Genomic DNA, 27,255 nt, shown 5'->3' on the forward strand with positions numbered 1-27,255 from the left:
CTCTGAGATTAGAGACAGGACAGCACAGGTAAGGGTTTAGTACATGATAGCTGTTTAATATAGGCTACAATTTTAACAAAGTTAACACAATTGCATTGAAGCCACGGTTGATTGATTGAGCCACGGAAAGATCGCTCTGCTAATCACACATTGTAATTAGGCCTATGTTTTACCAAGCATTACCAGGCATCTAAACAACGTGCATAACGGCATTCAATAAAGACTTTAATACTTGCTTGTGTCATTACTTTAGTGGTTAGCCCTTGTGTTCCTGTGTAAAACGTCACAATGACTAACTGTGCACAACCTGATATACAGCAAAAATGTCAATAATGTAGCTCTGCACAAAAGTAGTGGAGACTCACTTCCGTTACAGTAACGTATGCAACACCGTCACTTTGAGGTTAACCAAAACAAAGTCCCTTCTCTCAGTTAGGACCATAGACTATTGTGTTGTAAAAGAAAAAAACTAAAATATTATAACATAAGGTCTGGGGTCAAGTATTTGATAGACATGGGCATTTACTAGACAGAGATGGTTAAAGTATACTAATGCGATTAGTTGTGTCATGGGAAATGTATAAACAGATCCAATATGTGTGGAGTTTCCGATGTTAAATTCCATGTTATGGATTGAAATCAAGATCAGCAGACAGACAATGAACCATGGCATCAACAGGACAACACTGATCCGAGCCTGACCACAAAAGACACATTCACTGTACTCTACAAGTACATCAAAAACACTTAGAAAAAAGGCAACGTGTGATAGGCTATGTACCATACTCACTCGTTCTAATCATAAATCTGTAAGTGAACAGGAAATAAAATATATTTGCTTCAGCCATCCCTGGAAAAAGTAAAATATGACAGCTGGTTACAGAGATAGATGTGTTATTATCAGTCAGGCAGTGACAGAGAGGCCCTTCAGAGCTACTTAGTTTATTGAAATTAAAAGGATACTGGCTGATCTTCCACTGGCTGAGGGAGAGAGCTGGGCAGAAAAACAGTTAACAAAGTCGGCTCACTTTCTTTCATTTATTCAGCACCGCAAAACAGGAGTATTGTAACCCATTCTATTCAAAGTTGCTGTCAACGACTGACTATGTAATGTTTGCGTTAAAGCATGTCTATAGCAACCAATGCATCCTACTTACCTGGTTCATGCACCCTCATTTTGATTTCTTTCCTCAGATTGTCCTTTTCCATCCAAAAAGATGAACATCTCTACCTACTGGCTGAAAGACGAACTACAACCTAAGAGTTGGTCAAATAATGGGAGAAGTTACTCTGTAAGTGCTCAACATATTGACCAAGGCAAACAAAACAGGGAACAAAGCTTAACATTAGATATTCAGGGGAGAAACGTTGCTGAGAAAATAAAACGTTTGAAAATGGTAATGAGCTGGGGAACATAGATCCCACCTCGCAGCTAAAGAAACAACATGTTTTCAGAAGTTTGAGCCCAAAACAAAAAACTTTATTTATTTATTTGGACAGGTCAATTTAAAGTATTGCTTTTGCTGCTGCATCATGTCTTCTGAATTTGAAAAATGTTGCTAAGATATTAGGCGTATAAAAACTTGTTGAAAATGTGAACGTGTTTTTCTTTTCAGCTTGTTCTGCTACCGCCATGTAACCGAAAATCAATAAATCATTGCCCACATATAGATAAAGAATGGAAGCTACACTGTACAAGAAAATTGTGAAGTGAAGGCTAATAACCCTCCACAGAGTTCATTTTCATATCGGGACACAACTTGTGTTTGCCACTTATGTGCACCTTGCTTGACTTGGCAACATTAATTCCCCTGAGACTCTACCTTTACATACCAAACTTTAAACTAAATCTAACCCTAACCTTGATCCTAACATATAATTGTAGCTTTTGTCACAAGCAGCAGGTGAGACCCTTAATGTGACTTTGTTAAAAAAAACACAATATAATATAATATATATTGACACAACAGGCAAGATTGGTAGAAGTGTGCTACACCCGCACACCAACACATGCAGTGAGAGAGCTACATGTATATGAGATAAGAAATATAGAATACCGAAATGAACTGCTTTAGCATAGCCAGCTGTTTCATTGTCCCCTGCAGCCTCTCTCTGTTTCTCTTTCTTGCTTGTCCTCTGAAAACAATCTGCATAGTGTGGCTGAAAGAACGGAGGCGTTGTTTGGGTTGAATGGAGGAAAAGCAGAGGGGTGGGGGGGTGTAGAGGGAGATGCTCCAGCTGTGGGGGAACAAGACAACACAACAGCATCTCACATGTGGGTGAAGGGGGGGTGGGCGTCAAGGCCGTGGGGGCTGCACACAGTGGCATTGTTATAAGGGGGGTGGGATGCAGCTGATAAGGTTGAGAGAAATGGATCATTCCCTTAAATCCGACCCTTGGGAAGCCTTGACACAAAACACGCCTGTTACTGTATGGATGTTTAAGCTGGAGGAATTTAAAAGGCTGCGTTCTTAAGAACACATACAAATATCAAATGTTTTTACACTAGTTGAGGAAGAGTGAAAATATGTATTTTTAGCAACATGAATCAGGAAGTGTTAATTCTGAAATTGACAGCTAATCACATGAAGTGTGTTGGAAGCATTTTCTCAAGGCATCCTCACATCTGACCTGACTGCATGCTGATTCAATTAAGTTTAAGTGTTTTAGAACGTTTGAAGGAAAGTTGGATACATTTTAATTTTAAGCCCTAAATGTTTTCCGAAGGGTGTACAATGTGTTTAAACACATCTATATAGCCTCTACCAAACAAAAAAATGAAGAAAAAACGGGAGGGACCGGGTATAGGAAAAACATAATTATGTGTCACATAGAATATAAATCATCAAATTACGAAAGGCAATAGTGTTAGATGTTGTGGCCCGAAAAGTCAATAAAAAAAGGCATCTTTGTTTAAGAACATTTTCCATAAAATAAATATTTACACAAAATGTTTATGTTTAAATCTAATCAAAACAACTATTCAAACCTAATTTAATTCCAGATTATGGATTGCCTTTTAAAAATGCAGAACCCAAGTGATGTTTTCAAATTCGATTTTTCTAAAATATAATAAGGAAAAGACTGCAAAATCCATTTTATTAACTGGAACCAGAAACGTCAAACATTTATGCTGGTTTGATCATCAAAATAGTAAATAGCTGATTCATTTTCTTTTCATGACCAGTCAATCGATTAATCGACGCAGCTCTTTATACGGTTAAGGGTCTTAAGTCTTCAAATGAGGTAAAGAAAAAAGAAAAAACGTTGATTAAAAAAAAAAGCTTTATATAAACCAACTTTGAAGTACAGACATGAACACACGCTCCTAACAGACTTTTTTGTGTCCGGGGATGTTTTCAGCAGCCTGGCGCACATCCCTCACCTGCCTCCTCTCCTCCTGCTGCACACATCCCATCAGAGAGGGAGAGGCGAAGGACGAAGAGAAGCAACACAGGACATTCTGACTCAAGTTAGCCAACTTTTACTCTTACTTTTTTTTGAACGAATTATTTCCTGACGATTTCTCATTTTCTCCCAGGATTTATGATAATTATTTCCCAACTTTATTATGAAGCTTGAAGGAGCTGAAATCAAGGTGCGCCTGAAGGTAATTTTTCTAACGTTCTTCTTATATAGTTTTGTGTCGGCACCTTAATTATAAAATAAACACCTAAGACTTCAGTTTTAAGTTATAGCCTGTTGCGCAGCGTCACTGGAGGCGTTTGGCCAAGGGACGTCAATCCAGAGCCAAGTTGCTGAACGGGAGAAGTTCTCCGCATGAACCGCTGGATGTATGTGAATTTATACAAGACGAAGACGATAAGAGTATAATCTGAATTCCGTGATGTGTCTGTGAAAGTTTCCCCCATCCGAATTGATTTCGTTCGGAAAAGGGGATACTTTAATGGATGGATTTTTTATGCGGGACCCGCTAGGATGGACGTGGTAGATGAAACAGAAGCGTTACAGAGATTTTTTGAAGGTAAGAATGTCTGATTTATTATAGGCATTGTGTTTATTAATAGCCTACAGTTCAGCATTAATACGTAATGAACAGAAAAAGTGATAGGCCTAGTTGAGCATAAAATGTGTGATTTGTGTTACCATTATTTGTTTTTCGGAGCTGAAAAACTAAATGTATCACACCTTGTCAAATCCAGTTTTAGCTGGTGTGTTAACACAGTCAAAAAGCCTGGTTTATACTATTCTGATTCACAGATCACATGGCAGGTGGTAAACATCATAATAGAAAGAGCTATAATATTTGCAAGTGATCTTATAGGACTTGTGGCTTTTCCATGCATCATTTACAGTGCTCTGTTTCTCACTTAAACCTTCCTTCTTGGCTCTTCATCTTAAAAACATAAATGCAAGAATGCAGGAGGTTTAACTGGTGCAGGGAGCAAAAGTGCTGGTGATGGGTAACAGATCAAGTTAAACGGGGAATCCTAAAAAAAAAAAACGAGGAGGGTGAAGGGTGGAGGAATTCAAGTCAAGATAAATGGTGTGTTTTCCAAGGGGTGCTATGGCACAATGTGTGTGTTAGAGACATGAGCAATGGGAGTTTAACCAGTGATGTAGTGTTGCTCATCATAAGGAAAACACCCATAAAAAGAAACAAAAGCAGTGAAGAAAAACCTCTTTATGTTTATCGCCCACAATCTAAATCTTTATAAATATATAATATTGACTGTGACTTTAAAATCATAGAGAGTTTAGTTAGACATATTTTTCAACAAGTGCAACACTCTTACCAACCCTCTTTTTGTACATCTTAGTTGGATGTGTAAACCTGCAGACTTAAACATATTGACTGAGTTGTGTTTAATGAATAACATTGTATACTGGTCATTGTTCAATAGTTCAGATAAGACAATTCGATTTTGTCTCATTAAGTTTTTCTTTCTGCTCTGTGATTTACAGCTTGCCACAGAAATCCCATTTTATTAATTTTTTTTTTTTTTAAAGACACTTAAAGTCAAATGTTCCAGAAGTCAAGTGCACATAAAACACATACCGTGCTTTATGTATAATAAGTTATCTGTTGAGAGACTTAACACTTGATTATAGTATACACAAAGTGTTGACTTAAATATACACAGCCATTCATGACTGTCAGAGGTTCCTTGCCACTCTGACAGGAATTTAGTGTGTTTACATTCTTGCTTTGGGAGTAAGAGAGATGTTCTTACTTTGGCTTTATTTCAGCCACTTTTGCTTGGACTAAAATGTCAACTTGTCCATGAAAAGTATACAGAAGGTGCCGCCTTGCTTGTTTTTCTATTTACCTTGTTCCTTCTCTAACTATAGTGAAATTGTTCCGGAGTGGATTCAGGGCTTTTAACTTTTTATTGAAATTAGTTCCAAAAAGTAACATCAGAGAGCCATCAATTTGATGTATTGGATAACTAATGTTATCATGTATCAATGTTCATCTTGCCTTTTATCTGTAGGAGACACACGCTCATACAGAAGCACACGCACAGCACTATAATGGATTTTGGCACTGGTAAACTGTTTTAATAGGATTAGAGAAATATGTATACATTCACACTAATGCACGGGGTACATTCCTGGCATAGCCCTGGTGGCTGTTAAAACACAATGAGGTGAGACTGGTGATTCCCCTCGGGTATTTGGCGCTTGCTCTCTCTGACTCCATTAGAGTGACAGTGAGCAGACAGGGTGAGGAGGTGAGATAGTGCAGACTCAGGGCGGAGAGGGACTGGTCTGTTGAGAGAAACCCAGTTAAACCACCATCCTCCCCCAAAACTTGACCTTCTCCTCTCTGACTCACTCAGACAACAAACAGTCGCTCACACACTCTCAGCGCCGTGTTTGTACATTAAAGGATCGTGACATGTATTGCTGTTGTGTTGTGTTACTCCAAGTAATGCCCCATCTTAAGTCAACCAAACACTTGATTAAACCGTGACCCTCTCTGCCTGCGCTACATTTTCAGCTTGTCCTTAAGGCAAAACACATTGGTTTGAGAACATTCATTTACATGTTTGGGATCTTACGGAAGGAAACTAATTGTTTTTGCCACTGAAATAAATGTGGATCCATCAGACTGTATATAAATAAAACATTTCTTATAAGCGTTTACAACCACTGCTCTGCAAGTCTGTGCTTTTAGTTCAATACTGGCATCAGAAAAAGGGCTGTGACTTGTTGGGTCTTTAAAATATTATAAAAGACCCAACAATGGCAGTTACACCCCTCAAATGTTCAACCAACACTACAAAGATTTCCAGTTTACAACCGAATATGACAAAGATACCAGCACATCCTCTCAATTGAGTCACTCAAACAAATGTTTCTAAAATGTCCTACAAAAAATAGTTTTAAAGTACAATCGATTGATCAGTTAATTGTTTTAGCCATAGTAAGAATGCCAACACACTCACAAGAACAATGCTACAATGTTTCCCTTATTCACCTCTTAGTTCACTATACAAACATATGCTAATCAAGCATACAAGAAAGTACAACTGAGGCTGAGAAAATGTCATTGATGTCATTAACTAACGCCATTTTGTAATAAACTAAGTATCAGGCTGACCTGATAGTAGCTCTAGATGTCATAGGATTATTAAAGTCTGTCCTGAGGTGGATATGAATGTAACATATTTTATTACAATCCATTTAGTAACCTCCAGATCATTTTACCTCATGTTGGTGCTAGATGGGAACATGAAGCGGGATTCATGTTCAGGCAATCATGAACGTTTGTACTAAATGTCATAACCATCCATCCAATGGTAATAATGCAAAGAGACTATAGGGACTTCATCAGAGTTAACATGGACATAGACAAACGCATACGAGTTCAACCTAGGAGGTCAAATGTCATTGGATAACTGGACGAAGAGGATCTTAACCTTATGGGCCAGAGAAGTGTTTTTCAACTAGGTATTAAGATATCTCATTCTGGACCGATGGGGAAAAATGCCATCCACAGAACCACACTGCTAATGTGGCTGAAAACCCTTCAATTAAAACATAAACCTGTTTAATATGGGAGAGTTTATTTTTAAACCCTTATCTGCCAAAAGTTAACCGTTGAGCATAGTCATAACCCTCTGAGTCAAAAGGGACTTAATGTGGTTCTTACTCCATATTGCCCTCAAAGATAAACAACTCATCATCACACATGCTACTATATCAAAATTCCAATTATGTCCCGCTGTACTCCCACAGTAGTTGTGAATCATGGATGGGGAGGCCGTCGTCCATCTTGGAAAACCTGTGAGGTGAAGTTTGGACTTCTCTTCTGATTTATAGGTTTAGCAGTGAATTGCGGTCTGAGGAATGTATTGTTTTTGAGCAGCCAGGCTTACGGTGCTTACGAGTAGGTTTTTAGATGTTTTACTGTTGTGCCTCACCCGGTGCTGACTGCCAACTCAGTAATCTTCAACCATTGCGTATTGTTTGCCGTGGAACTTAATTCACTTTTTGCATTTGTTTGGGTGTGTGTGCGTTTTTATAACTTAAGAGAGGTTGTCATGGAAAAAAAACCTCTAAAGAGATGTCTGCATCCAATATTCTGTTAGTCATTGTCTAACCCAGGATCGGACATGGTGACTGCGGGTCTTTATCAGATTTGCTCTGTCTAAAATTCAATAGTTAAAAACAAAATCACACAGTTTTTATTCATCTACATGAGCCTATATATTCTTTAGACAGTCTCCATTCTGAATTCTGTGTTATCACTCTAGTAAGCCAACTTTTCCACCTCTTCTTCATGTTACTACATCTTTAGGCTACTTATTTCTTCTGGCCACTTCCTTCTTTATACCCTCATCTTAATTTCCCTTCTCCATTTCTTCTTCATCTGCTGGACCTCAAACTCAACCTTACATTCGCAGGGTTTTTTCCAGCCTTGCTCCGTGTCTCAGTCCCAGCCTTGTCACTGCTGTAATCTCCTGAGCCAGGTCCACCGGTGCGACCAGTGCTTGTGTGCGACAAGGGCTGTGTGTGGTAGCCTGGTACAGCCCTTTCTCATGACTGGGGAATAATCCTTATTATAACACTCTCCTAGCCTTTCTCACACACGCACATATGCTTTTACGCATAGGCATGCACGCGCAGACACACACACACATACATTTGTACCCTGATCTGCAACGCTCAGGTCTACAGAAGAAAGTCTCACAGCCCGAGTGGGGAAACATGTGAAAAATTAGAGAGGAATTGTTCTTCTCATCTTCTCTTTCAGGTGCTTTCATCTCAAGGACATCAACATGCTTTGGCTACGCGCAGGTACTCTGCCGCTCTGTCCGCTCTGCTTCTCTTTAAAAGTGATTTATCAGTCCCTACCTAGTGAGGGGCTTTCTGTTTGTAGTCTCTTCCTAATTAATATGTGTGTCATAGTGATGCTCTTCAATCCTTTAACAGTAACCTTGTCTTTTAAACAAATTGAAAAGGTCTAAATCTCTCAGATTGTATCTCAAAGCTGTCTAACACGTAGATTTGAAACATTTTGTATCACTTTCTATTTGTTTGTGTGGTAAATGTGAATTGTAGGCACAATCATTTCTGAACAATGCAAATTGTACAACTGAAAGATTGTTAGTTTCTGTACATTGATTAATTTGACATTACTATAATCCATCAGATTATATTTTGTTGATTTTTGTGAAAATGATCTCCAAAGGTCAATTCAAATATATTTCATAAAATAATGGCACATGTTAATATACTTAGATTTGCCTGTTACCTTGAATTATTTTACAAATTTGGATTTACATTTTTACTGCAAAGCTTTATTTATTGGTTCAGGATGTAATTTGATGCTTTATCTATATAAGCTTATTCACTCTGTACAATATGTGTGTATATGTGTTGTGGGTGTTTAGCCAAGATTATCAGATGGACTTTGTCCTCCTTCGAAAGTGTTTAATTATTAACACACACAAGTGAGTGCATACAAAACTAAGTTGAAGTTGGTTTAGGTTTTTTTTTTGTAATTCTCCTTCAAATTTGTTTTCAAGCCTGTCTGCGGCCTTGAGTGTAGTTTACCAAACTCTACAGAAAGATCATTTCGTTGTTAAAGTTATTTTTTACTTAAAAAGGTAGATATGTGCATTTCATTGACTGATTTAAGTCAAATCATGTTTGATGGGCATTAGCACACTTGGTCCTTTGTTTGTGTTCATTTTAGATTATGACTGCTGACAACCAAGGCATTGAAATGGTGGCATAACACATACACATACAAACAAACAAACACAAACATGCACGCGTACACTTACATACACACATATAAACACGCACTCACACACTCCCCTCTCAGCCCCTAATCTTTTAAAAGGCCAGTCTGTATCGAGGTTGGACTGACAATCATTTGACTGTTCGTTGTTGAACACAGCTGGACAGAGACAAATATAGAGGGCGGGGGGGATTTACACATCCAGTTCACAACTATTTTAACTAAACTGATTCACTGATATGGAGGTTACAGTAACTTGATTTATGTTTTATTCGTTACATGCAAAAGAATAGCATTAAATGAAAGCATTATAAATAACTTTTCTTTAATCTTCATGTATATGACATGTCACACTGTAAAGACAACAACTTTTTTGTAGAAAAAGGTTTGGAAACTGTCTTGGAAAGACAAACACACTGTATATGTGGGGTCATGTTCATTGGCTTCGAAAGACATGTACAGATAGAAAGTTGTGAAAGACTTGCAAAAAATGATATTTTGATGCTTTGTGAGTTTGTTAGGTCTTAGATGTTTGAGTCACAGGTCTTTCCCGCAGACCTGTGATTGTATTATTTATTAGTTATGAATGCAAGAAGCAGATAAAGAGCTAGATATTCCAATCAGGAGTTGATAGAGACAAAGAAAAAGCTAAAATAGAATTAATGTATCTGTAAAAATCTAAAAAAACAACTTAGTACTTACTTTATGATAGTCATGATAGTCCATCTCTATTTGCAGCTGCTTAATTTATTTTCAAATGATTATGTCTTCATCTTTGTGAAAAGGGTATAAAGCAGTTGATGTAAAAGTCAAAGCCTATTTAAATTTCAATCAAGGTCTTCTGCTACTCTTGAACTCTTGGTCCTGGACTTCTCTTGGACTTTTCTCTACATCTCTGTTTCATATTCTCTCTACAGTCAATATTGTAGGTTTTTCCCTCTATCACCCCATCCTTGGACCTCAAACTTGTATACTGTCGTTCTTGCCCCCACTCTCCTCAACCTCCATCTATCTACCCTCCCCTCTCTGTCCATCTCTCTATTTTTCGTTATCAGGCCTGCCAGTGTAAATTTACTGCCTATTTGGGTGGGGTGCACATCTGGATCTTATTTAACGGGAACCATCCTGCTTTCCTACCCTTGTACTGGCACGTATTAGGAGACATTAACCATCTGTTACTTTGTATCGTGAAAAGCCAGTCAGTGTAAACTTGTTAGCCGTCTCCACAAACATCGTAACGTGACGATTTATAATGTTAAAGAACAACATTGAGGTTGTTGAATTGGTTTCATCGCGATGGAGACGAAGTGATCTGGTTTGTGGGTTTTATTGATATGAGATTGTAAGATGTTGATGTTTATGCTGTCAACTCTCTGTTGGATGTGACACGGCACATAGATAAAATGGTCCATTTCATAATTTGTGGTGAACAGTAGCAATGTGTGGAGGAAGTTAGGAAAGGTACTATGAAAATAATAGTTTAATTTCAGTTGCATTTCTGATTAAAAATGAAGCGTTAAGGAAGACAAAAAAAAGGGGGAAAGGAGACTTTTTTTCAAATGCTAACAAAAAATTCCTTGCATTCCCAACTGAGTAGCTGCTTAATCTACCAGTGTGTGTGTGTGTGTGTGTGTGTGTGTGTGTGTGTGTGTGTGTGTGTGTGTGTGTGTGTGTGTGTGTGTGTGTGTGTGTGTGTGTGTGTGTCTTGTGTGTGTTAGCAAGACAGAGGTAGAAAGAGAGAGAGACTGGGGTTGCCTGCCCACCCACTATATACCAGGTCCTTACCCTCTGATTCACCCCCCCCCCCCCCTCTCTCACACTCGCTGTGTTTCCACAAATCTGCAGTCTCTGAGGAGTGCCTGCTTTTAAAAGATATGTATTCTCTTGTAACATTTGAGTTGAACGCTCTTAGGAAGGGCGCTTTATATATTGATTTATTCTTTTCTTAATATATGCACAACCCCTTGTTCTGCATGTTGCTGTTTTAGAGCTTAAGTGGGGTCATGTGTTTGGGATTGGTGAGGATTTGGCTATCAAAGGGTGAAAATGACCCTGAGGTGAGGGGATAATTAGGGAATTATGAAATTACAAATATATATGTTATGTCATTATATAAAAAGTATTACAAATCACGCTACACTCGACGGGAAGAAGCTACATTCTAGATTTAGTTTATCTTTACGAGAAGATTATTTTTGTGAACAAAGAAAGTGGAGACAACACAATCCAGTGAAGTTACTTTGTTAAAAATGTTACAATTATTATTATCAATGATATATGTATATTATATATTTGGATTAAAAAGCTGAGGTACAAAATTCCAGTCTATATGTGTAAGCAGTTATGGCAATGAATCATCAGTATGTGATCTGTAATGTTGACTACTAACACATATCTAAACTGTTGGTCACTCTTGTAACCTTAATCTTTAAATTCTCAGAAAGCAAATCAGCTCTTCTTTTTCACATGATTGTGATAATTGTGTTATTTCTGATATAAATGCATTCATAGAAAGTAATCAGGAGTATGCAGGAAAAGCTAGAAAATGATACACAAACTTAGTAAGCAAAATGTGATAGTGATAGTTATTGTGTTGAAACTGGAGGATTTGTGGCGGTGTGTTGAGTTGCTGAAAGATTCCCATTGCTAATTCCCAGATGCTCTCCGTCTCCCCTCTGTGTTCCCAACCCTCCCTTCACCACAGGTCATGATATTATCAGCTCTCTGGAGCCAGCCAACATCGACACCAGTATCCTGGAAGAGTACATCAGCAAGGAGGACGATAGCACTGACATGTCAGTAGGGACTCCAAACCTGCCCAGCAACGTCAAAACAACATGCACCAACCGAATCAGATCATGTCGTTACAGAGGAATTTGTTTTTTCTGTGAAGGCTAATCTCTATGTTTTCCCCCCTCTTTCTCCCCAGCTGTTTCTCAGAGGTCCACAGCGCCCCAGGACCGAATTACTCATCTCCCCAGGCAGGAGTGTCCTCCTCTGGGGGATTGGTGTGTGGTGTGAGCCCCCCTATTCCTCTGCGCCAAGGAGCCCCTCCGCCCGGGCCCCCTAACTGTCAGAACGCCTATCCACCAGGTCCATCTCTGGGCCTCCGACACAACTACCACTGCCTGGGACAGCAGCAGGGACAGCAGCAGCACCAACACCAGCAACAGCCGCAGCAACAGCAGCAGCAGCAGGCTCACGTCAAACCTGAGCACAGGGGCCACTACGCTCCAGGGTGAGCAAAATACCACAGAGTTAGATAGCAAGAGGTACAATGAGGAGAAAGTATAGAATGAGCTAATACTTAGGAATGCTCAAGACATGTTGTAGATGTTCCCAAAACTCACTTGTAAACACGAGGGCAGTGGATGACGCAGTATATCATTTGAAAGTATACAACGAAACTAGACACACACACACACCTTACTACAGGTTCATTATGCAATCAATACTTGATTAAGCTTTTTTTATACAAATAAACCACTAGCTGGTCAAGAGGGGGAGGGAGACTGATAACAGACAGAGAGAGAGTCAAATTACAAAAAAGAAATCCTGACGCACACAATCTTGTGTAAAGAACACACACACAGGGTTTCTCCCTTAAATGTAATGGCACTTTAGAAAACAAGAAGTATATATGAGGAAGGGAGTCCACATTTCAAGCATGGTAGGGGATTTTTATGATTTGAAAGTTTGAATATTGTTTTTTTTGTGACCATAACATCAACTGCCTTCTGTTTTTTCAGGACACTACCTGAGTCCCCCCCTGACTCCAGCTCAGAGCCCTACTCTCCTCAGCAGGTGAATGGTAAGTAGCACATATTTGTCCTCTCCCTGTAAAAACGCGTGGAAACAATGTGACAAGGGGCACACACAAATATAAGAATATAACAAACAGAAATGGTGCTAGGATCTGCAAACTGCATTCAGACACAGAGGGGAGAAAGAAAGGTACTGAAGTATTTAAGATGTATGTGGGTCACAGTCAAATCAATACCTGCTTCTTATCATCACTTTGGTGTATTAAGGCAGAGCATAAAGACAAACGAATGTGCAAACCAATCAATTTATCGAATGCAGCGTGTCTGTCATTTATTCATCAGCAATTTACATAATTTGTCTGTAAAAAAAAGAATTGTATCTACCAATTTAAATTTCTTGGACTCAACTTTATAAGCTTTCATTTTAAATGTATGTTCGCCCTGTTCCAACAAAGACGATACTCAAAGTCATTATGTGCTTCTTGCCGCTAACACCCCTGTGTTGGTCTTGCCCATTAGTAAAAAGGTGTGGAATAGTGTTATCTGATGGGCATCCCTCCAGTCTGAAACAATGGAAAATACCTTTAGCTAAGGTTAGAGGGAAGTAGAATAAACTGCAGTTTGTAAAACAGAACGGACTGATCTTAGGGGGGGAAAGGCTGCTTTCTGTATGTGTTTAATTGGTCAGTGTATATATCCCCATTGTGTCTTCAGATCCTCACATGATCAGGACCATGACACCAGAAAACATGTGTCAAATGACCCCAACGCCACCCCTCCCGCCGCACGGGCACTATCCCAGCATGCATCGGGACATGTACATGAAGCCTGAGACCATGATATCACAGTATCCCATTGGTCAAGCCACAAGTGGAAGTGGAGACATCCAGCAGACTCAGATGCTCCATCAGCTGCTGCAGCATCCTCAGGGGCAGGAGTGAGTCCTGAAGAAACAGCGTTGTGTTGTACAGTATGGTAAATAATGGGAGAGAGTAGAAAATGCGCAGCTTTTTAACAGTGTTTCCATTTCGTCCCACAGAAGCATCCCTGTTCACTCGGCCAAGAAGAGGAAGCACTCCGACTCTCCCAACAGCACCCTCAATTCCCAAATCCTCACAGGTATCATCAAACAAGAACCAGGTATCTTTCATCTTCTTTACCTGACGTCCCCTGCTCTTACCTACCCTTTGACTTTTGCACAGACTTTAGAACAGTTGCAGATATTAGTTGGCTGTTTATATCTTTCTTTAACTGCTGTTCTGTTTGTCACAGGTTTAATGTCAGATGCAGACAACTCCTACCTGGATCCAAACTATCAGTGCATTAAATGGCAGCCGCACCAGCAGAGCAAGTGGACACCGCTGTATGACACAAACTGCAAAGAGCTGTGGGTGGAATTTATTTTGGCATATCTGTACATCTTGAGGTCATCATTTTTTGCGGGGGGAGAAGAGCTGAAAGCCCTCTTCAGAGAGCCAAAAATGAAAGAAGCTATAATTGGTAAAATAAATAATTCAGCAAAGCATAAAGCGGGAGAGGCAAAGGAATAGCTGGGTTGCAGAGGTCTACAAATTCCTCAGAGGTGAGCTGTGCGGGGGAGTGAGAGTGTGCAGGGTTTCGGCTTAGAAAGACAACGTGAGGAGGGGGTAAAGGGAGAAATTAGTGTACACCTTCTTGTGCTCGTGAATGCCAAAATAGAAAAAAAGTATAGATGGGGAGTAAGGTTAAAGTGAACTCACAAGACCTTTCAGATGCGTTATCAAAACCACCTGGTTGCACTTCACCATTTTTAGTACACTCCACATACGTAGAGGCACAGAGGTTGTTCATTGGTTTTAAATTTGATTTATTAAGTCTTTCAGATGATCACAGTACTGGTAAAAGAAATAGAAAAACTGTAATACTGACACTTCTTAACTTGCAGATCCTTAATAGGAAACCATCATAATTAGGTTTAGGACAAAAAAATAAGCACTTTCTCAGTCAATTGCCTATATTAACTTAAAATAGGTGTTTTACACAATCATCAATTCTCTTCTCACTTAAGAATCACCGTTAAGCTGTCAATATTTTTACTTTTCCACCAGGTAGTGTTAGTTGACTTTCATTTATTTTACACAGCTAATTAATTGACAACAGCCACTTCTGCTATCTGAGACCATGGTCTTTTTTTCTTCTTACATGTTATCATTGATGTACATTTTCCAAAAAAAACATCTTTGATTTCTATAAAGATGTTATCATCACCTTGAACTCATCAGTCTTGAGAGTTTAGTGCTCATTGTTGTTTTTGCTACATTCTTTGCATCAATCCTTCCTGTTATATTATATCTAATGGGTTATTTGTGTCTCATGCTACACCCTTCCACCAATTTTAATCAGAATTGTTTTAGTGATCCTGCTTGCAAAGCAGAAACTGAACCCTCAACATCTATGTGTGTACCTCTCTGAGGCATCGACCTTAAAACATATAAAGCCCCCTGTGGTAGAGTTGAGAGTCTCCCACTGGTGAAAAATATGAACTCTGCATTAACAGTAATGTTCTAACAAAAGTGGTTTTCCTTATCACACTATTAATATGTCATAATTTCTCCCCCTGTCTTTAGTCCGATGCCAACCTACCGCGTTGACGCTGATAAGGGCTTCAACTTCTCCTTGGCTGATGATGCTTTTGTTTGCCAGAAGAAGAATCATTTCCAGGTCACGGTATACGTAGGCATGCTGGGAGATCCCAAGTACATCAAGACAAGTGACGGCCTGCAGCCAATCGACTGCTTCTATCTCAAACTCAACGGAGTAAAGGTGCACAGAGGCAAAATAGTGATCATTTCATCCAGATGAAAGATGATAAAGTATTTTATTTATATATTTTCTTCTCTTTATTGCCAGGTGGAGTCTGTGAATCAATCCATCAGTGTGGAGCAGTCCCAGTCTGACCGCAGCAAGAGACCCTTTAAGCCAGTGATGTGAGTGTGAACACCTTAAAAGATGTGTTTAAAAACTAGTAAACAATTGAATAAGATGAATGTTTTTACTATGTGTCAGTAATCTTGTTTTTCCCAGGGTCACCCTGCCGTCAGAGCAGGTCACAAAGGTCACAGTGGGGCGGCTTCACTTCAGCGAGACCACGGCAAATAACATGAGGAAGAAGGGCAAACCAAACCCTGACCAGAGGTGAAAGACATTACACATGGAAACATATGATTCCCTATTTTCACATTATATCTCCAGTAGTAACACTCCTGGTGTTTTTGTCCTGCAGGTATTTTATGCTGGTGGTGGCGCTGCATGCTCAGTCCCACAGTCAGAGCTACACTGTGGCTGCCCAAGCATCGGAGAGGATCATCGTCAGGGTAACGTCTGGCCATGTCTGTCTGCCTCATAAAACAATCATACCCCTTGTGAATGTGACAGCTTTGGTCTCCTTGACATATCTTTCTGCACTTCAAAATGACTCCACCATCTCCTTCTTCTGTTTTTCCATATCTTTAATCTGCGTGGCTGTGATTCCCAGCACACTTATTATACGCTCAAATACATGCAGTACGCTGTGCTGTGAAAACCATGTATCCTTAAAACATTAACCATCAAGAGCTTAAAAAATATCTTTGTCAAATCAAGAGAATTGTCTTAGCCCATAAAGGAACATTTGACCCTAGAAATAAATAAAGCCAGAGATACATGATTTTCACTGGAAAACAAATGGCATTGTTTTTACTTCAGAATTGTGAAACAGTGAAATATAGTGCATGAGTTCAAAAAGCATTAGAGCTTTTTGAAACGATAATTTACTTTTTGTCAATGGGTTACATCAGGTCTAATGTAAAGTCAACCCCTTACATCTTGGTTTGTGTAATGGATATAGTTAAACAATTCTGGTAACATGCCTATTTGATTTCATGCCTCATATCTAGCTACATTAAATATGTGGATAGAACTAGCAGCTTGTTAGCTTAGCTTGGCACAGCAGGAAACAGCAAGCCTTAACAACATCTGCTTACCAGCAACTCTAAAGCTCACAAGAACATTTGTAAAAACAGCTAATTGTAGTGTTTTTACAGAGGGTTATGTGTTAGACCAGAAGTTTAAGTCAGGCCTCCCAGGGGGGCTTTATTATTTTTTGTTTGGCATCATTTTTAGAAGCATCTGACCTACTGTCAATGTGCACCTTCTCCTTTATGTCTCTGCTACAGGCATCCAACCCTGGTCAGTTTGAGAGTGACAGCGAGGTGCTGTGGCAGCGCGGCCAGATGCCAGACTCGGTCTACCACCACGGGAGAGTTGGCATCAACACCGACCGGCCAGACGAGGCCCTCGTTATCCACGGCAACCTGAAGGTCATGGGCTCCCTGGTGCACCCGTCTGACATCAGGGCCAAAGAAAATGTCCAGGAGGTCAGGATGAAACTCAGTGTGTATGTATATGGGTGTGTGTTTGTGCATGTGTGTGCGCGTGCGTGGGTTTTCCAAATGTTCAGTGTGTCATTGTTTGCCTCGTGTGCTTGTCATCATGAATCATGTCATCCAAGTGCCCGTTGCTCAGCACCGCTGACTGTGCAGTTTAAGTTATTTTTGTCTTGTCATTGTTCTTGACCCAAGCATTTTCATCTGCAACATGAACATTGTTTTTCATACCATCTGCATGGACATCTTTGTCATTCTGTCTGTGTGTAGGTCAACACTACAGACAATTTGAAACGGATTTCTCAGATGAGGCTCGTCCATTATCAGTTCAAGCCTGAGTTTGCTGCCTCCGTGGGCATAGAGAACACTTCAGATACTGGTAACAACCTCATAAATAACCGATTCAAATGTTTGTCTCCATCTCCTTATTTCTTTATACACTGTTCCACATGTTATCATCTTCATAAAGCACTAGGGCATTTTGCATGCTACCCTGGAGTTAGCATTGCATTGGTTCCCTTTATAAATGGCCGAAGGTATTTTTTCATTGACTTTTTTTTTTATTGCAGAATAAAAGATAGGTAGAAAACAAATGTTTATCTCACCTGCACATTTCATTCAGAAAGATAACGTAAAGATAAACGCAATTGCCAGAAGTAAAAGCTAACGTTTTAAACTGCTATAAACGAAAACTACACCATTGTTATATGATCTCAACTACACAACCACTGAGTAGATGGGTTTCCCTTTGTTCCGTTTGATTATGTTTAATGTACCAAATAACCTCTTGAGTCTCATATAGCCAGCCTTCTTAGACTGGCAAAGGCTTTCAAATTCAACAGTGGGGTAGTATTGCCATATTTTATGTCGTAAAGCAAAATATGAAGATCTCTAAATCTTGTGTTAACCACATATCTTACTGTCGAGATGAGGGAACAAAGAGTGCAAAACTGCTATGTTTCGGAGTCCGTCATGCAGGACAATATGTTTTAATATTTGATATGTCCTATTCTCCATGTGCTGTGAATGACATTACCTTTTTTTGCTGCTCTTTTTCACTTAAGCATTTCTCATTATTTCCTCTTGCAGGAGTGATCGCTCAAGACGTTCAGAAAATCTTGCCTGAAGCAGTGAAGGAGGGCGGTGATGTGGTGTGCACAAATGGAGAAACTATCCCCAAACTGTTAGTGGTCAACAAGGTAATGAAGACACAAAACATGCATAGAGTTGACGGCTCTCGGACATCACTTCCGTACTCACTAACAGCTCTGCCTCTTATTTCAAAGGATCGTATCTTCATGGAGAACGTGGGAGCGGTGAAGGAGCTGTGTAAGCTGACAGACAACCTGGAGACTCGTATAGACGAACTTGAGCGCTGGAGCCGCAAACTGGCCAAGCTGCGGCGTCTGGACAGCATGAAGAGCACCGTGAGTGGAGGCACTGTCAGGTGAGAGCAATGAGCAGAAATCCCTTCCAATTAAGTTTCACACATTGACAGAGAGAATCTTGTATGATAGAAAAACTAATGAATTGATCATTTTTTCTTGTCCATGTAGCCAATCAAGCAGTTATTTCAGCAGAACAGGAAGTGGCCCGCTCCGAAATAAGACAGTCAAACCTGGCAGAAAGGTGTGTGATAGTGATGTATTTAAATTGTGTTATTAGTGAACAGCAGGATTTACAACTTTCATGTTATCTGTGGATTTTTATTGCAGACTCCGACTCAGGATCAAGGCTGCATCAGCCAGAGGTTCATGCAGGGAACCATCCTGGCTCTGGTCATCGTCATGGCCTTCAGGTTAGACTGAGCAACATGTGCTTAAGGAGAGATTGGTGGGTTAACATAAAGCAGTAGTGACATGATCTTTATTTGTTCCCAAACAGTGTCATTTCCATGTCTGTCCTTTATGTGTTGACTCTTCACCATAGAGGAGACGTCCCAGAGAAAGACGAGTAAGTGCATTTGAAGTAGAAAGACACTTGTGTTTTATAGTAAAAATAGATAAATGTTCTACCTCTCCATTAATGTATTTTCTATCAAATGTGTTCCTGCTTTCTGTAGCTATGTTCCTTCGTGTGTTCTCTACATCTCTTGGATGCCTCCCTTCACTGCCACTGTTACTTTCTGTCCGCCTGTCTGCCCATGGTACGCTTTCAACACCTGCCTTTCTTGTTCCTTCATTGTTTCATTTTCTGATCTGCTCCAGTAGTCTTGCGTAGTTGGGTGTTTCTTTTTTCCTGTCTGAAAGGAGATCATGAGTCATGTATTCAAACATTAAAAAAATGTATTTGGTTTCAAGTATATCAATGTTAAACCGGCTCTTGAACTCCTGTACTGCCATCTGATTGGTCCAGGTCCAGAGTAGCAATGGGATCCTCACGCAAGAGTCCTCCACTGTCAACCACCACTGCACCAGGTGAGTGAAGTTACTGATCACCACAATGAGTTTGGTAGTTTGAAAAGCAAAGCAATCAACCAGCTCTTTCAGGGAATAGTAAATAAATATAAGCAAATTCCACTGAGATCCGATTCTCTCATCCTCTCACTGAAGCTTGTTGTTAAACTTCATCCATAGGCAACCAATCAGCTGCAGTTTCGACGTTGAGTAACAACCAATCCATGCTAGGTAAGTAAGCAAGTAATATATATTCAACACATTTAAATGTGAGATTATTGAAGCGCGCTAGTCATTTACAATGAAAAATGAAAACAAAACAACAACAACAAGGACATATACAGAAGAGGAAATACCATTATAAGAATACTAAAAGCCATTATATGAAAAGCCTTAGTATCTTACAATGTGGATGGAAAACTTGGTAGATAGAATAAAGAGTCAAATAAGACATGGTAAACATAAACAAATGTGAAGTTTAAAGATTTTAGACCAAGTTCAAGTTATAGGTGAATTTTGTTTTAGGAAGTATCTTTTTTTGTTCCATGAGTTAGGCGCAATAAAATGTAACATTTGAGATGTTTTCTTGTAGTGTACATCTGTCTTTGATGCAAGTTAATTATCCTTCTTCTCTAGAATTAGGGAGCCTTGATTCCACGCCAGGCACCATCATTAAGAAGGCAAAATCCAGACAATTGGACAAGGACGGCCGCAATAGAAACCGCCTGAGTCACACCTCAGCACCTTTGTACTTTGCCAAGTCCAAAAGGCCGGCCCCTACAGACCTGGGCGGGACAGGTACGGCCAACCGCCTGCCCCCGGGTCAGCAGCCTCTGCCACGCAGACAACGAAGCCTACACACAAAGGGTGAACCCACAAACACAGTGCAGACACGCCACTTTCTTCACACATATTATATGTAGTATGCAAACACAGTTAAGCCATGTGCAAACAAAGCTTATCTGCATACTGTACAGAAGAATGCTACAGTATGGGTACGGTGCTCATGGCTTTTCTTACTTTTTCAGGAGGAAGGTCAGCTCCCTCTCTGACTTCTCTACATATCGTGGAGACAAACCAAGAGATCAAAGCACGAAGTTGTGCAACTCCTGAAAGCTGCAGGTACATTTGTCTAATAGTTTTCAGTTGACATTGTACAGATGGTTGACAAATCAAAAAAGCTATGTAAAGTGTATTAAAGATGTGATGGTCCCCTAAAAAACGCTAAAATGCTCCTTGCCATTGATTCTCTAAGTCTCTAGTGCTACTGGAGAGATGGACAGACACTATTTGCCTACTTGATATTCACGAAATAAGTGTTTGAATAATCCATCAATCCATCCATCCATCTTCTCCCGCTTATCCGTGGTCGGGTCGCGGGGGTAGCAGTTCCAGCAGAGAGCCCCAAACTTTCTTTTCCCTGGCCACATCAACCAGCTCTGACTGGGGGATCCCAAGGCGCTCCCAGGCCAGCGAAGAGATATAATCCCTCCACCTGGTCCTAGGTCTACCCCTTGGTCTCTTCCCAGCTGGACGTGCCTGGAACGCCTCCCTAGGGAGGCGCCCAGGTGGCATCCTAACTAGGTGCCCGAACCACCTCAACTGGCTCCTTTCGACGCGAAGGAGGAGCGGCTCAACACCGAGTCCCTCCCGGATGACCGAACTTCTCACCTTATCCCTAAGGGAGACACCAGCCACCCTGCGTAGAAAACCCATCTCGACCGCTTGTATCCGCGATCTCGTTCTTTCGGTCATGACCCATCCTTCATGACCATAGGTGAGGGTAGGAACGAAAATGGCCCGGTAGACAGAGAGCTTTGCCTTCTGGCTCAGCTCCCTTTTCGTCACAACGGTGCAGTAAAGCGACTGCAGTACCGCTCCCGCTGCTCCGATTCTCCGGCCCATCTCACGCTCCATTGTTCCCTCACTCGAGAACAAGACCCCGAGATACTTGAACTCCTTCACTTGGGGTAAGGACTCATTCCCTACTTGGAGTGGACAGTCCATCGGTTTCCTGCTGAGAACCATGACCTCAGATTTGGAGGTGCTGATCCTCATCCCAGCCGCTTCACACTCGGTTGCGAACCGATCCAGTGAGTGCTGAAGGTCACAGACCGATGAAGCCATTAGAACCACATCATTTGCAAAAAGCAGTGGTGCAATCCTTAGTCCACCGAACTGCAGACCCCCTCCCCCACGACTACGCCTCGAAATCCGATCCATGTATATTACAAACAGGATTGGTGACAAAGCGCAGCCCTGGCGGAGGCCAACCCTCACCGGAAATGGGTCCGACTTACTGCCGAGGACCCGGACACAGCTCTCGCTTTGGGAGTACAGAGATTGGATGGCCCTGAGTAGAGACCCCCTCACCCCATACTCCCGCAGCACCTCCCACAGTAACTCCCTGGGAACTCGGTCATACGCCTTCTCCAAGTCTACAAAACACATGTAGACCGGATAAACGTACTCCCAGGCCCCCTCCAGGATCCTTGCGAGAGTAAAAAGCTGATCCGTCGTTCCACGACCAGGACGGAATCCGCATTGTTCCTCCTCAATCTGAGGTTCGACAATTGGCCTGACCCTCCTTTCGAGTACCTTAGAGTAAACTTTCCCGGGGAGGCTGAGTAGTGTGATGCCTCTGTAATTGGCACACACCCTCTGATCCCCCTTTTTAAAAAGGGGAACCACCACCCCGGTCTGCCACTCCTTCGGTACTGTTTCCGACTTCCACGCAACGTTGATGGGACGTGTCAACCATGACAGTCCCTCAACACCCAGAGCCTTCAGCATTTCTGGGTGGATCTCATCCACCCCCGGGGCTTTGCCACTGTGGAGTTGTTTGACGACCTCAGTGACCTCCCCCCGGGAGATTGGTGTTGATCCCCCGTCATACTCCAGCTCTGCCTCTAACATAGAGGGCGGAGTTGTCGGGTTCAGGAGTTCCTCAAAATGTTCCTTCCAACGCCCTAACACTCCATCAGTTGAGGTCAACAACGTCCCATCCTTACTGTACACAAGAGAATCTTAGAGTTAAGATGTTGTCATTTTGAAGTATAGCCTGTGATTTACGTTTTGTTCTGCAATAATTTATTGACATTTTCCTTTGATTCGTCCATTCTCTGTTAGTTTGCCTTTTACACAATTAGAGTTTGAATTCAGGTCTTGATGCTTAATGCTGATTTTATGATTCTCTTTTGACTCTAGCTACACAGTTTCACTCCTTGGAAACAGAAATTCCTCCATCTCACAAATCACTTTGCACATGACGTGAGTATACAAACATCAACCTATCCAAATACCTGCAAGCATTGCACTGGTATTGCTTTATTTTATGGATCTCTAAATTACGGATAATTTCCTAGGAGGTTTGCTGTAAAGAACCATGTAATTTGGCACTAATTATATTGAATGAAAAATAAGACAAGCTTTTTGGTACACCAGTCAATTCATTCCAGTTAGTTGCTATACTAGCTAAACTACATTTCACACATGTTATACTAGATTAATACATTTGACCTTTTCCCTTCAACAAATGCCACATTTTAGTCAACAAACAAAGTTTTAAAACAGAGTGTTACCTGTGCAGCTAATAAAACATGTCAACTGTATGGCACAGAGACATGGAGCATAATGATTTAATTGCAGGTCTACGAACAGCGTTTGGGTAAAACAATGTGGAGCCACCAAGGGACGTTTGTGCCCCAACCACACAGAGACAGAGCTCTATGGTGGACAGAGAACATCAACAAAGGTACACATTGATAATCATTATCCATCATATAATCAAAACATGTTTTATTCTTTATCATTTTTATTTATACTTGTATTTGTAAAGTGGCCTTAAAGAAAAGGTGACAAAGTACCATGTAGCATATTCAATTGTCATTTTAAATGTAACCTTTTATAACAAATAAAACAGCTACCCTGCTGCCTGCTCATGTTGTATTTATTGTATGGACTTGCTGTCTTGTTTAGTTATTTTGCTTCATCTTTTGTTGTGTTATTCTCAGATACACAAGGGAGTGTAAATATATGTAAAGGCAACATATTGCAAATGACTATCTTGCGGACTCTCTATATTCTTTATATTTTCCTCTAAGGGGACTCATCACCTGTGGTCAGTGCCCGTGCTGTCCTTCCAGGACATCGCCTATCACTTCCGTGTCTCCCTGTCTGTGAGTAAACTAAAAGCTTTCAGGCACTGCGTTGTGTTGTTTGATCTATATATGATATCATATCAATATACTGGAATAGACTCGATATCGACTTAGATTTTGTATATTGTATATCGTTATATGGCATCAGTGTCACCTTTTAGTGGGTTTTAAAGTCTACTTTACAGTAAAGTAATGTCCTTTATAATACTACAAAACTCTAGCTGTTCTATTTTCTGGCTTAATCCTCTTATATGTCATTATATCCATATTACTGTCAATTTTCCTTAGTATTTTATGAAAGCACAAAATAGTTACAATATTGCCAAAATATTAAACTTGAGGTATTTGGTAATAAAAGTTATATGTTAGATTTTTTCCATTTTGCCCAGTAGTACTTGTGATCCATTTCCTGTAGGAGTTAGTTTGAATGAAGTCAACGACTGATTATTGCATTTTGTCTCCACCTGCTTTTCATGGACAGAGTGAAGTGAGCTGTGCCTCTGAAGGAGAAACATCACCGTACTCCGACTACCATTTTCTCATCCAGAGCAGCTGTGTATGAGAAGGAAGACGATGTGTCCCAGTGTCTTTACAATACACCACAGTTTCCCTTTGTGGTTCCATTTGTACACTGTTGATATTATAGGATGGGTTTCTGTCTTATTATTGTACATTATTTTTTAAAGATCTTCATACAGAAACTATATACCACTGTTCCCACTGTAATCGCCCCCATATGTTTATGCATTAAGACATCTCTTTCTGCTGTGATCACTGGAGTGTGAAACAGGTCACTGAAAATGTTTTAGATCTCTGTAATTGTCGACTGTGTTGTGTCATTGTTAACTGAGACCATACGTTTATTGCTCAATTTATTAATGATCACCAAGTCCATACTTTATAGAAGCCATAATTACTTTTTAGCAGAATTTAAGTTTTTAAATGAAGTCCAGGCTAAGAAACTGTATGACTCTGCATACATTTATGATTCTTTTTGTATACAATGAATCTGTATGTACACTGAAACCAGTGTCAACTGAAAACAAAAACACAATAGTTTGATACACTGGAGAGGAAATCATTGGCTTTCGCTGAAGTCCTCAGTGAATGGTTGCAGCTCACACTGAAATTATACCTCAGTAGTGCACACTGGCAAACCCTGGGTGTGTACAGTGGAGCATTGTGTTGGAGGCTGCTGCAGTCGACTACACTGTCTGCTGTCTGCTCACGCAGCATCTGACTAAACACTGCACAGAGAAGAAATAGTTTGCTGTATGTCTATCTAAACTCTGACATTACATGAAACATCAAATTCTTACATATATGGGGACATATTATAAAGAAACATTTGGCTAGAGTGCCTAGCAATTCATAAACTGTGAAATAAGACAACCCAGACAGTTTTATGTGGGCTGCCTGGATCAGGAAAAAATCTGCTCGCCTTCCTACTGTATGTGACATTACAATATATCGGCCCCAGTTTGACTGCTAACACAAACAGCTGGAGAAATACTTATGAAAAGGTGTGCCATATTTTTCGTGCAATCCTATCACAGCAGATTTTTGGGGGGGGGCTGCTTAATGAGACAGGCACCCAAATGGAGCCTTTCAGAAAGAGGTTTATACAGATATATTCATTCATAGAGACAGTACGGTGAGAATAATGTGTTTTTTGAACATTAAAGCATTAAAAGATGTTCTACAAAAAAATCTAAATCCAAGTATAAACCTGAAAATTAGTATGATATGTCCCTTTTAAATGTTATATGGATACTCTATCCTCTATCCAGAAATCCTTATTATCGTACCTAAAATTAAGGTTTATAAGTCATACATACTTTATTAGCAGATTCACTGAAAGACATTCTATAAAACTGGATCTGGAAAAAAATCACTGGAAATGAAAATGTAAAACACTGACAGCTCCTGGCATCTGATAATGGAAATGCAACAAGTCAAACACTGACAATATATTTCAAGAAACACTGAAATAGCTTACACTGTATTTTGCTAACTGGATAAAATGCTGGCAGGGCAATAAATGGCAAATATCATTTCAGGTGCATGTCCAATCATTTCTCTAAAATGATACATCTCAGCTCAGAGGCAACTCAAAGGCTGCTTCAGCTAAAGAAATTCCATTTTAATGGCTCGATCATGAAGCTGAGAAGGAGTTGCATTTCTTTTTGTACACTGCAGAGATAAAATTGGATAATATACACTGGACTATTTTGTGTATTTCCTTGGATATTTTGAATACTTTGTCTGTGCCTATGCAATTAAGACTATGCAGTGATAACACTTTGAGTATAACCGAAGTTGTTGTTTTTTCTATTATGCTTTCTTGTTTTAAAACCATTCTCCATTTACTTTTACCACCCTACTTATTTTGTATTATGTTATAAAATTCATTCCTCATATGTGTCTGTATTCAGAAAGAAAAAAAACAGAATAATGTATGTCAAATGTAAAATCAATACTCAATAGGAAAAACAGCCATCAGACAAAAATGTATGGAATTTATCATGACATTGAGATACTATACAATGCTTCCAGTATAATTACTATGATTTCAGTGGGTATAGTGTACTGTTTTAGCTTATTTATAATGCACTAGCTAGCATATTGAAACCACTGTAGCACTTTTTGCACTGTATATATGAACTGCTTTGCTCTATCCGGTGCACCAGACTGTTTCCATAAACTCTGTAAGAACTGCATTACATGTAACTGTATAGCTTCATTGTGTTACTACCAATGCTCCTTTTTATCTGATGTGTTTTATAATTTTGTTTTTATAGTTGATATGTTTTGGTTGGTTGTTGTATTATCGATAATATATTAACATTTAATGGAGCCCATAAATGATTGACAAGACTGTAAACACACAAACACATAAACACACACACACACACACACTCAAAATAATACATTTCCAACTGTAGCACTGTTGTTCAAGGAAAAATACCATAACACTAAAACTCTTTGAGTACTACTTTATACTCACAACTTTATCTTTGTTGCCCATTTTATTGTTACACTTTCAAAGCCTTTTGTTAAAATAAATGCTGTAATACTATGTAAATGCATGTAGTAAATACATTTGTGATTGAATTGTCTGTTTTGTTTGATTGCTAAACTTCATTAGATCAAAATAAAATGCTAATGTTGTCCAATAGGTGGCAGCAGATGATTTATGACAACAAATTACATTTAAACGTTATGCCCCGATATAAACCGTTCAGGTGGCGGGCAGCCGATAAGCCATAAAGTCGAGTTGTCCCAGTCCCAGCGTAGTTTTCATACATTTTATAT

General features: G+C 39.9%; 1 protein-coding gene across 12 annotated transcripts; it reads left to right on the top strand.

Moving 5' to 3' along the window:
• myrf (myelin regulatory factor) lies at window positions 1–27,048 on the top strand. 12 transcript variants are annotated; one of them, XM_034204927.1, is made up of 29 exons: window positions 1–28; window positions 1,195–1,292; window positions 3,364–3,985; window positions 11,922–12,012; window positions 12,147–12,455; window positions 12,967–13,028; window positions 13,696–13,918; window positions 14,021–14,121; window positions 14,254–14,368; window positions 15,588–15,783; window positions 15,871–15,947; window positions 16,027–16,155; window positions 16,244–16,349; window positions 17,175–17,375; window positions 17,655–17,763; window positions 18,474–18,583; window positions 18,671–18,831; window positions 18,941–19,013; window positions 19,100–19,182; window positions 19,269–19,337; window positions 19,447–19,530; window positions 19,740–19,801; window positions 19,961–20,011; window positions 20,417–20,647; window positions 20,809–20,902; window positions 22,988–23,050; window positions 23,429–23,534; window positions 23,884–23,958; window positions 24,422–27,048. In XM_034204927.1, the coding sequence occupies exons 3-29, from the start codon at window positions 3,940–3,942 to the stop codon at window positions 24,500–24,502; spliced, it is 3,108 nt and encodes a 1,035-aa protein (XP_034060818.1). In that variant the 5' UTR covers window positions 1–28; window positions 1,195–1,292; window positions 3,364–3,939; the 3' UTR covers window positions 24,503–27,048. The 12 variants fall into 12 exon arrangements, with proteins under 12 accessions (XP_034060818.1, XP_034060820.1, XP_034060821.1 ...); XM_034204929.1 differs by having other exon boundaries at window positions 16,045–16,155; XM_034204930.1 differs by having other exon boundaries at window positions 16,045–16,155; window positions 16,244–16,334.
• Window positions 27,049–27,255: the final 207 nt, after the last annotated feature.

Source organism: Gymnodraco acuticeps, unplaced genomic scaffold, assembly GCF_902827175.1.
Source record: "Gymnodraco acuticeps unplaced genomic scaffold, fGymAcu1.1, whole genome shotgun sequence".
NCBI lineage: Eukaryota > Metazoa > Chordata > Actinopteri > Perciformes > Bathydraconidae > Gymnodraco > Gymnodraco acuticeps.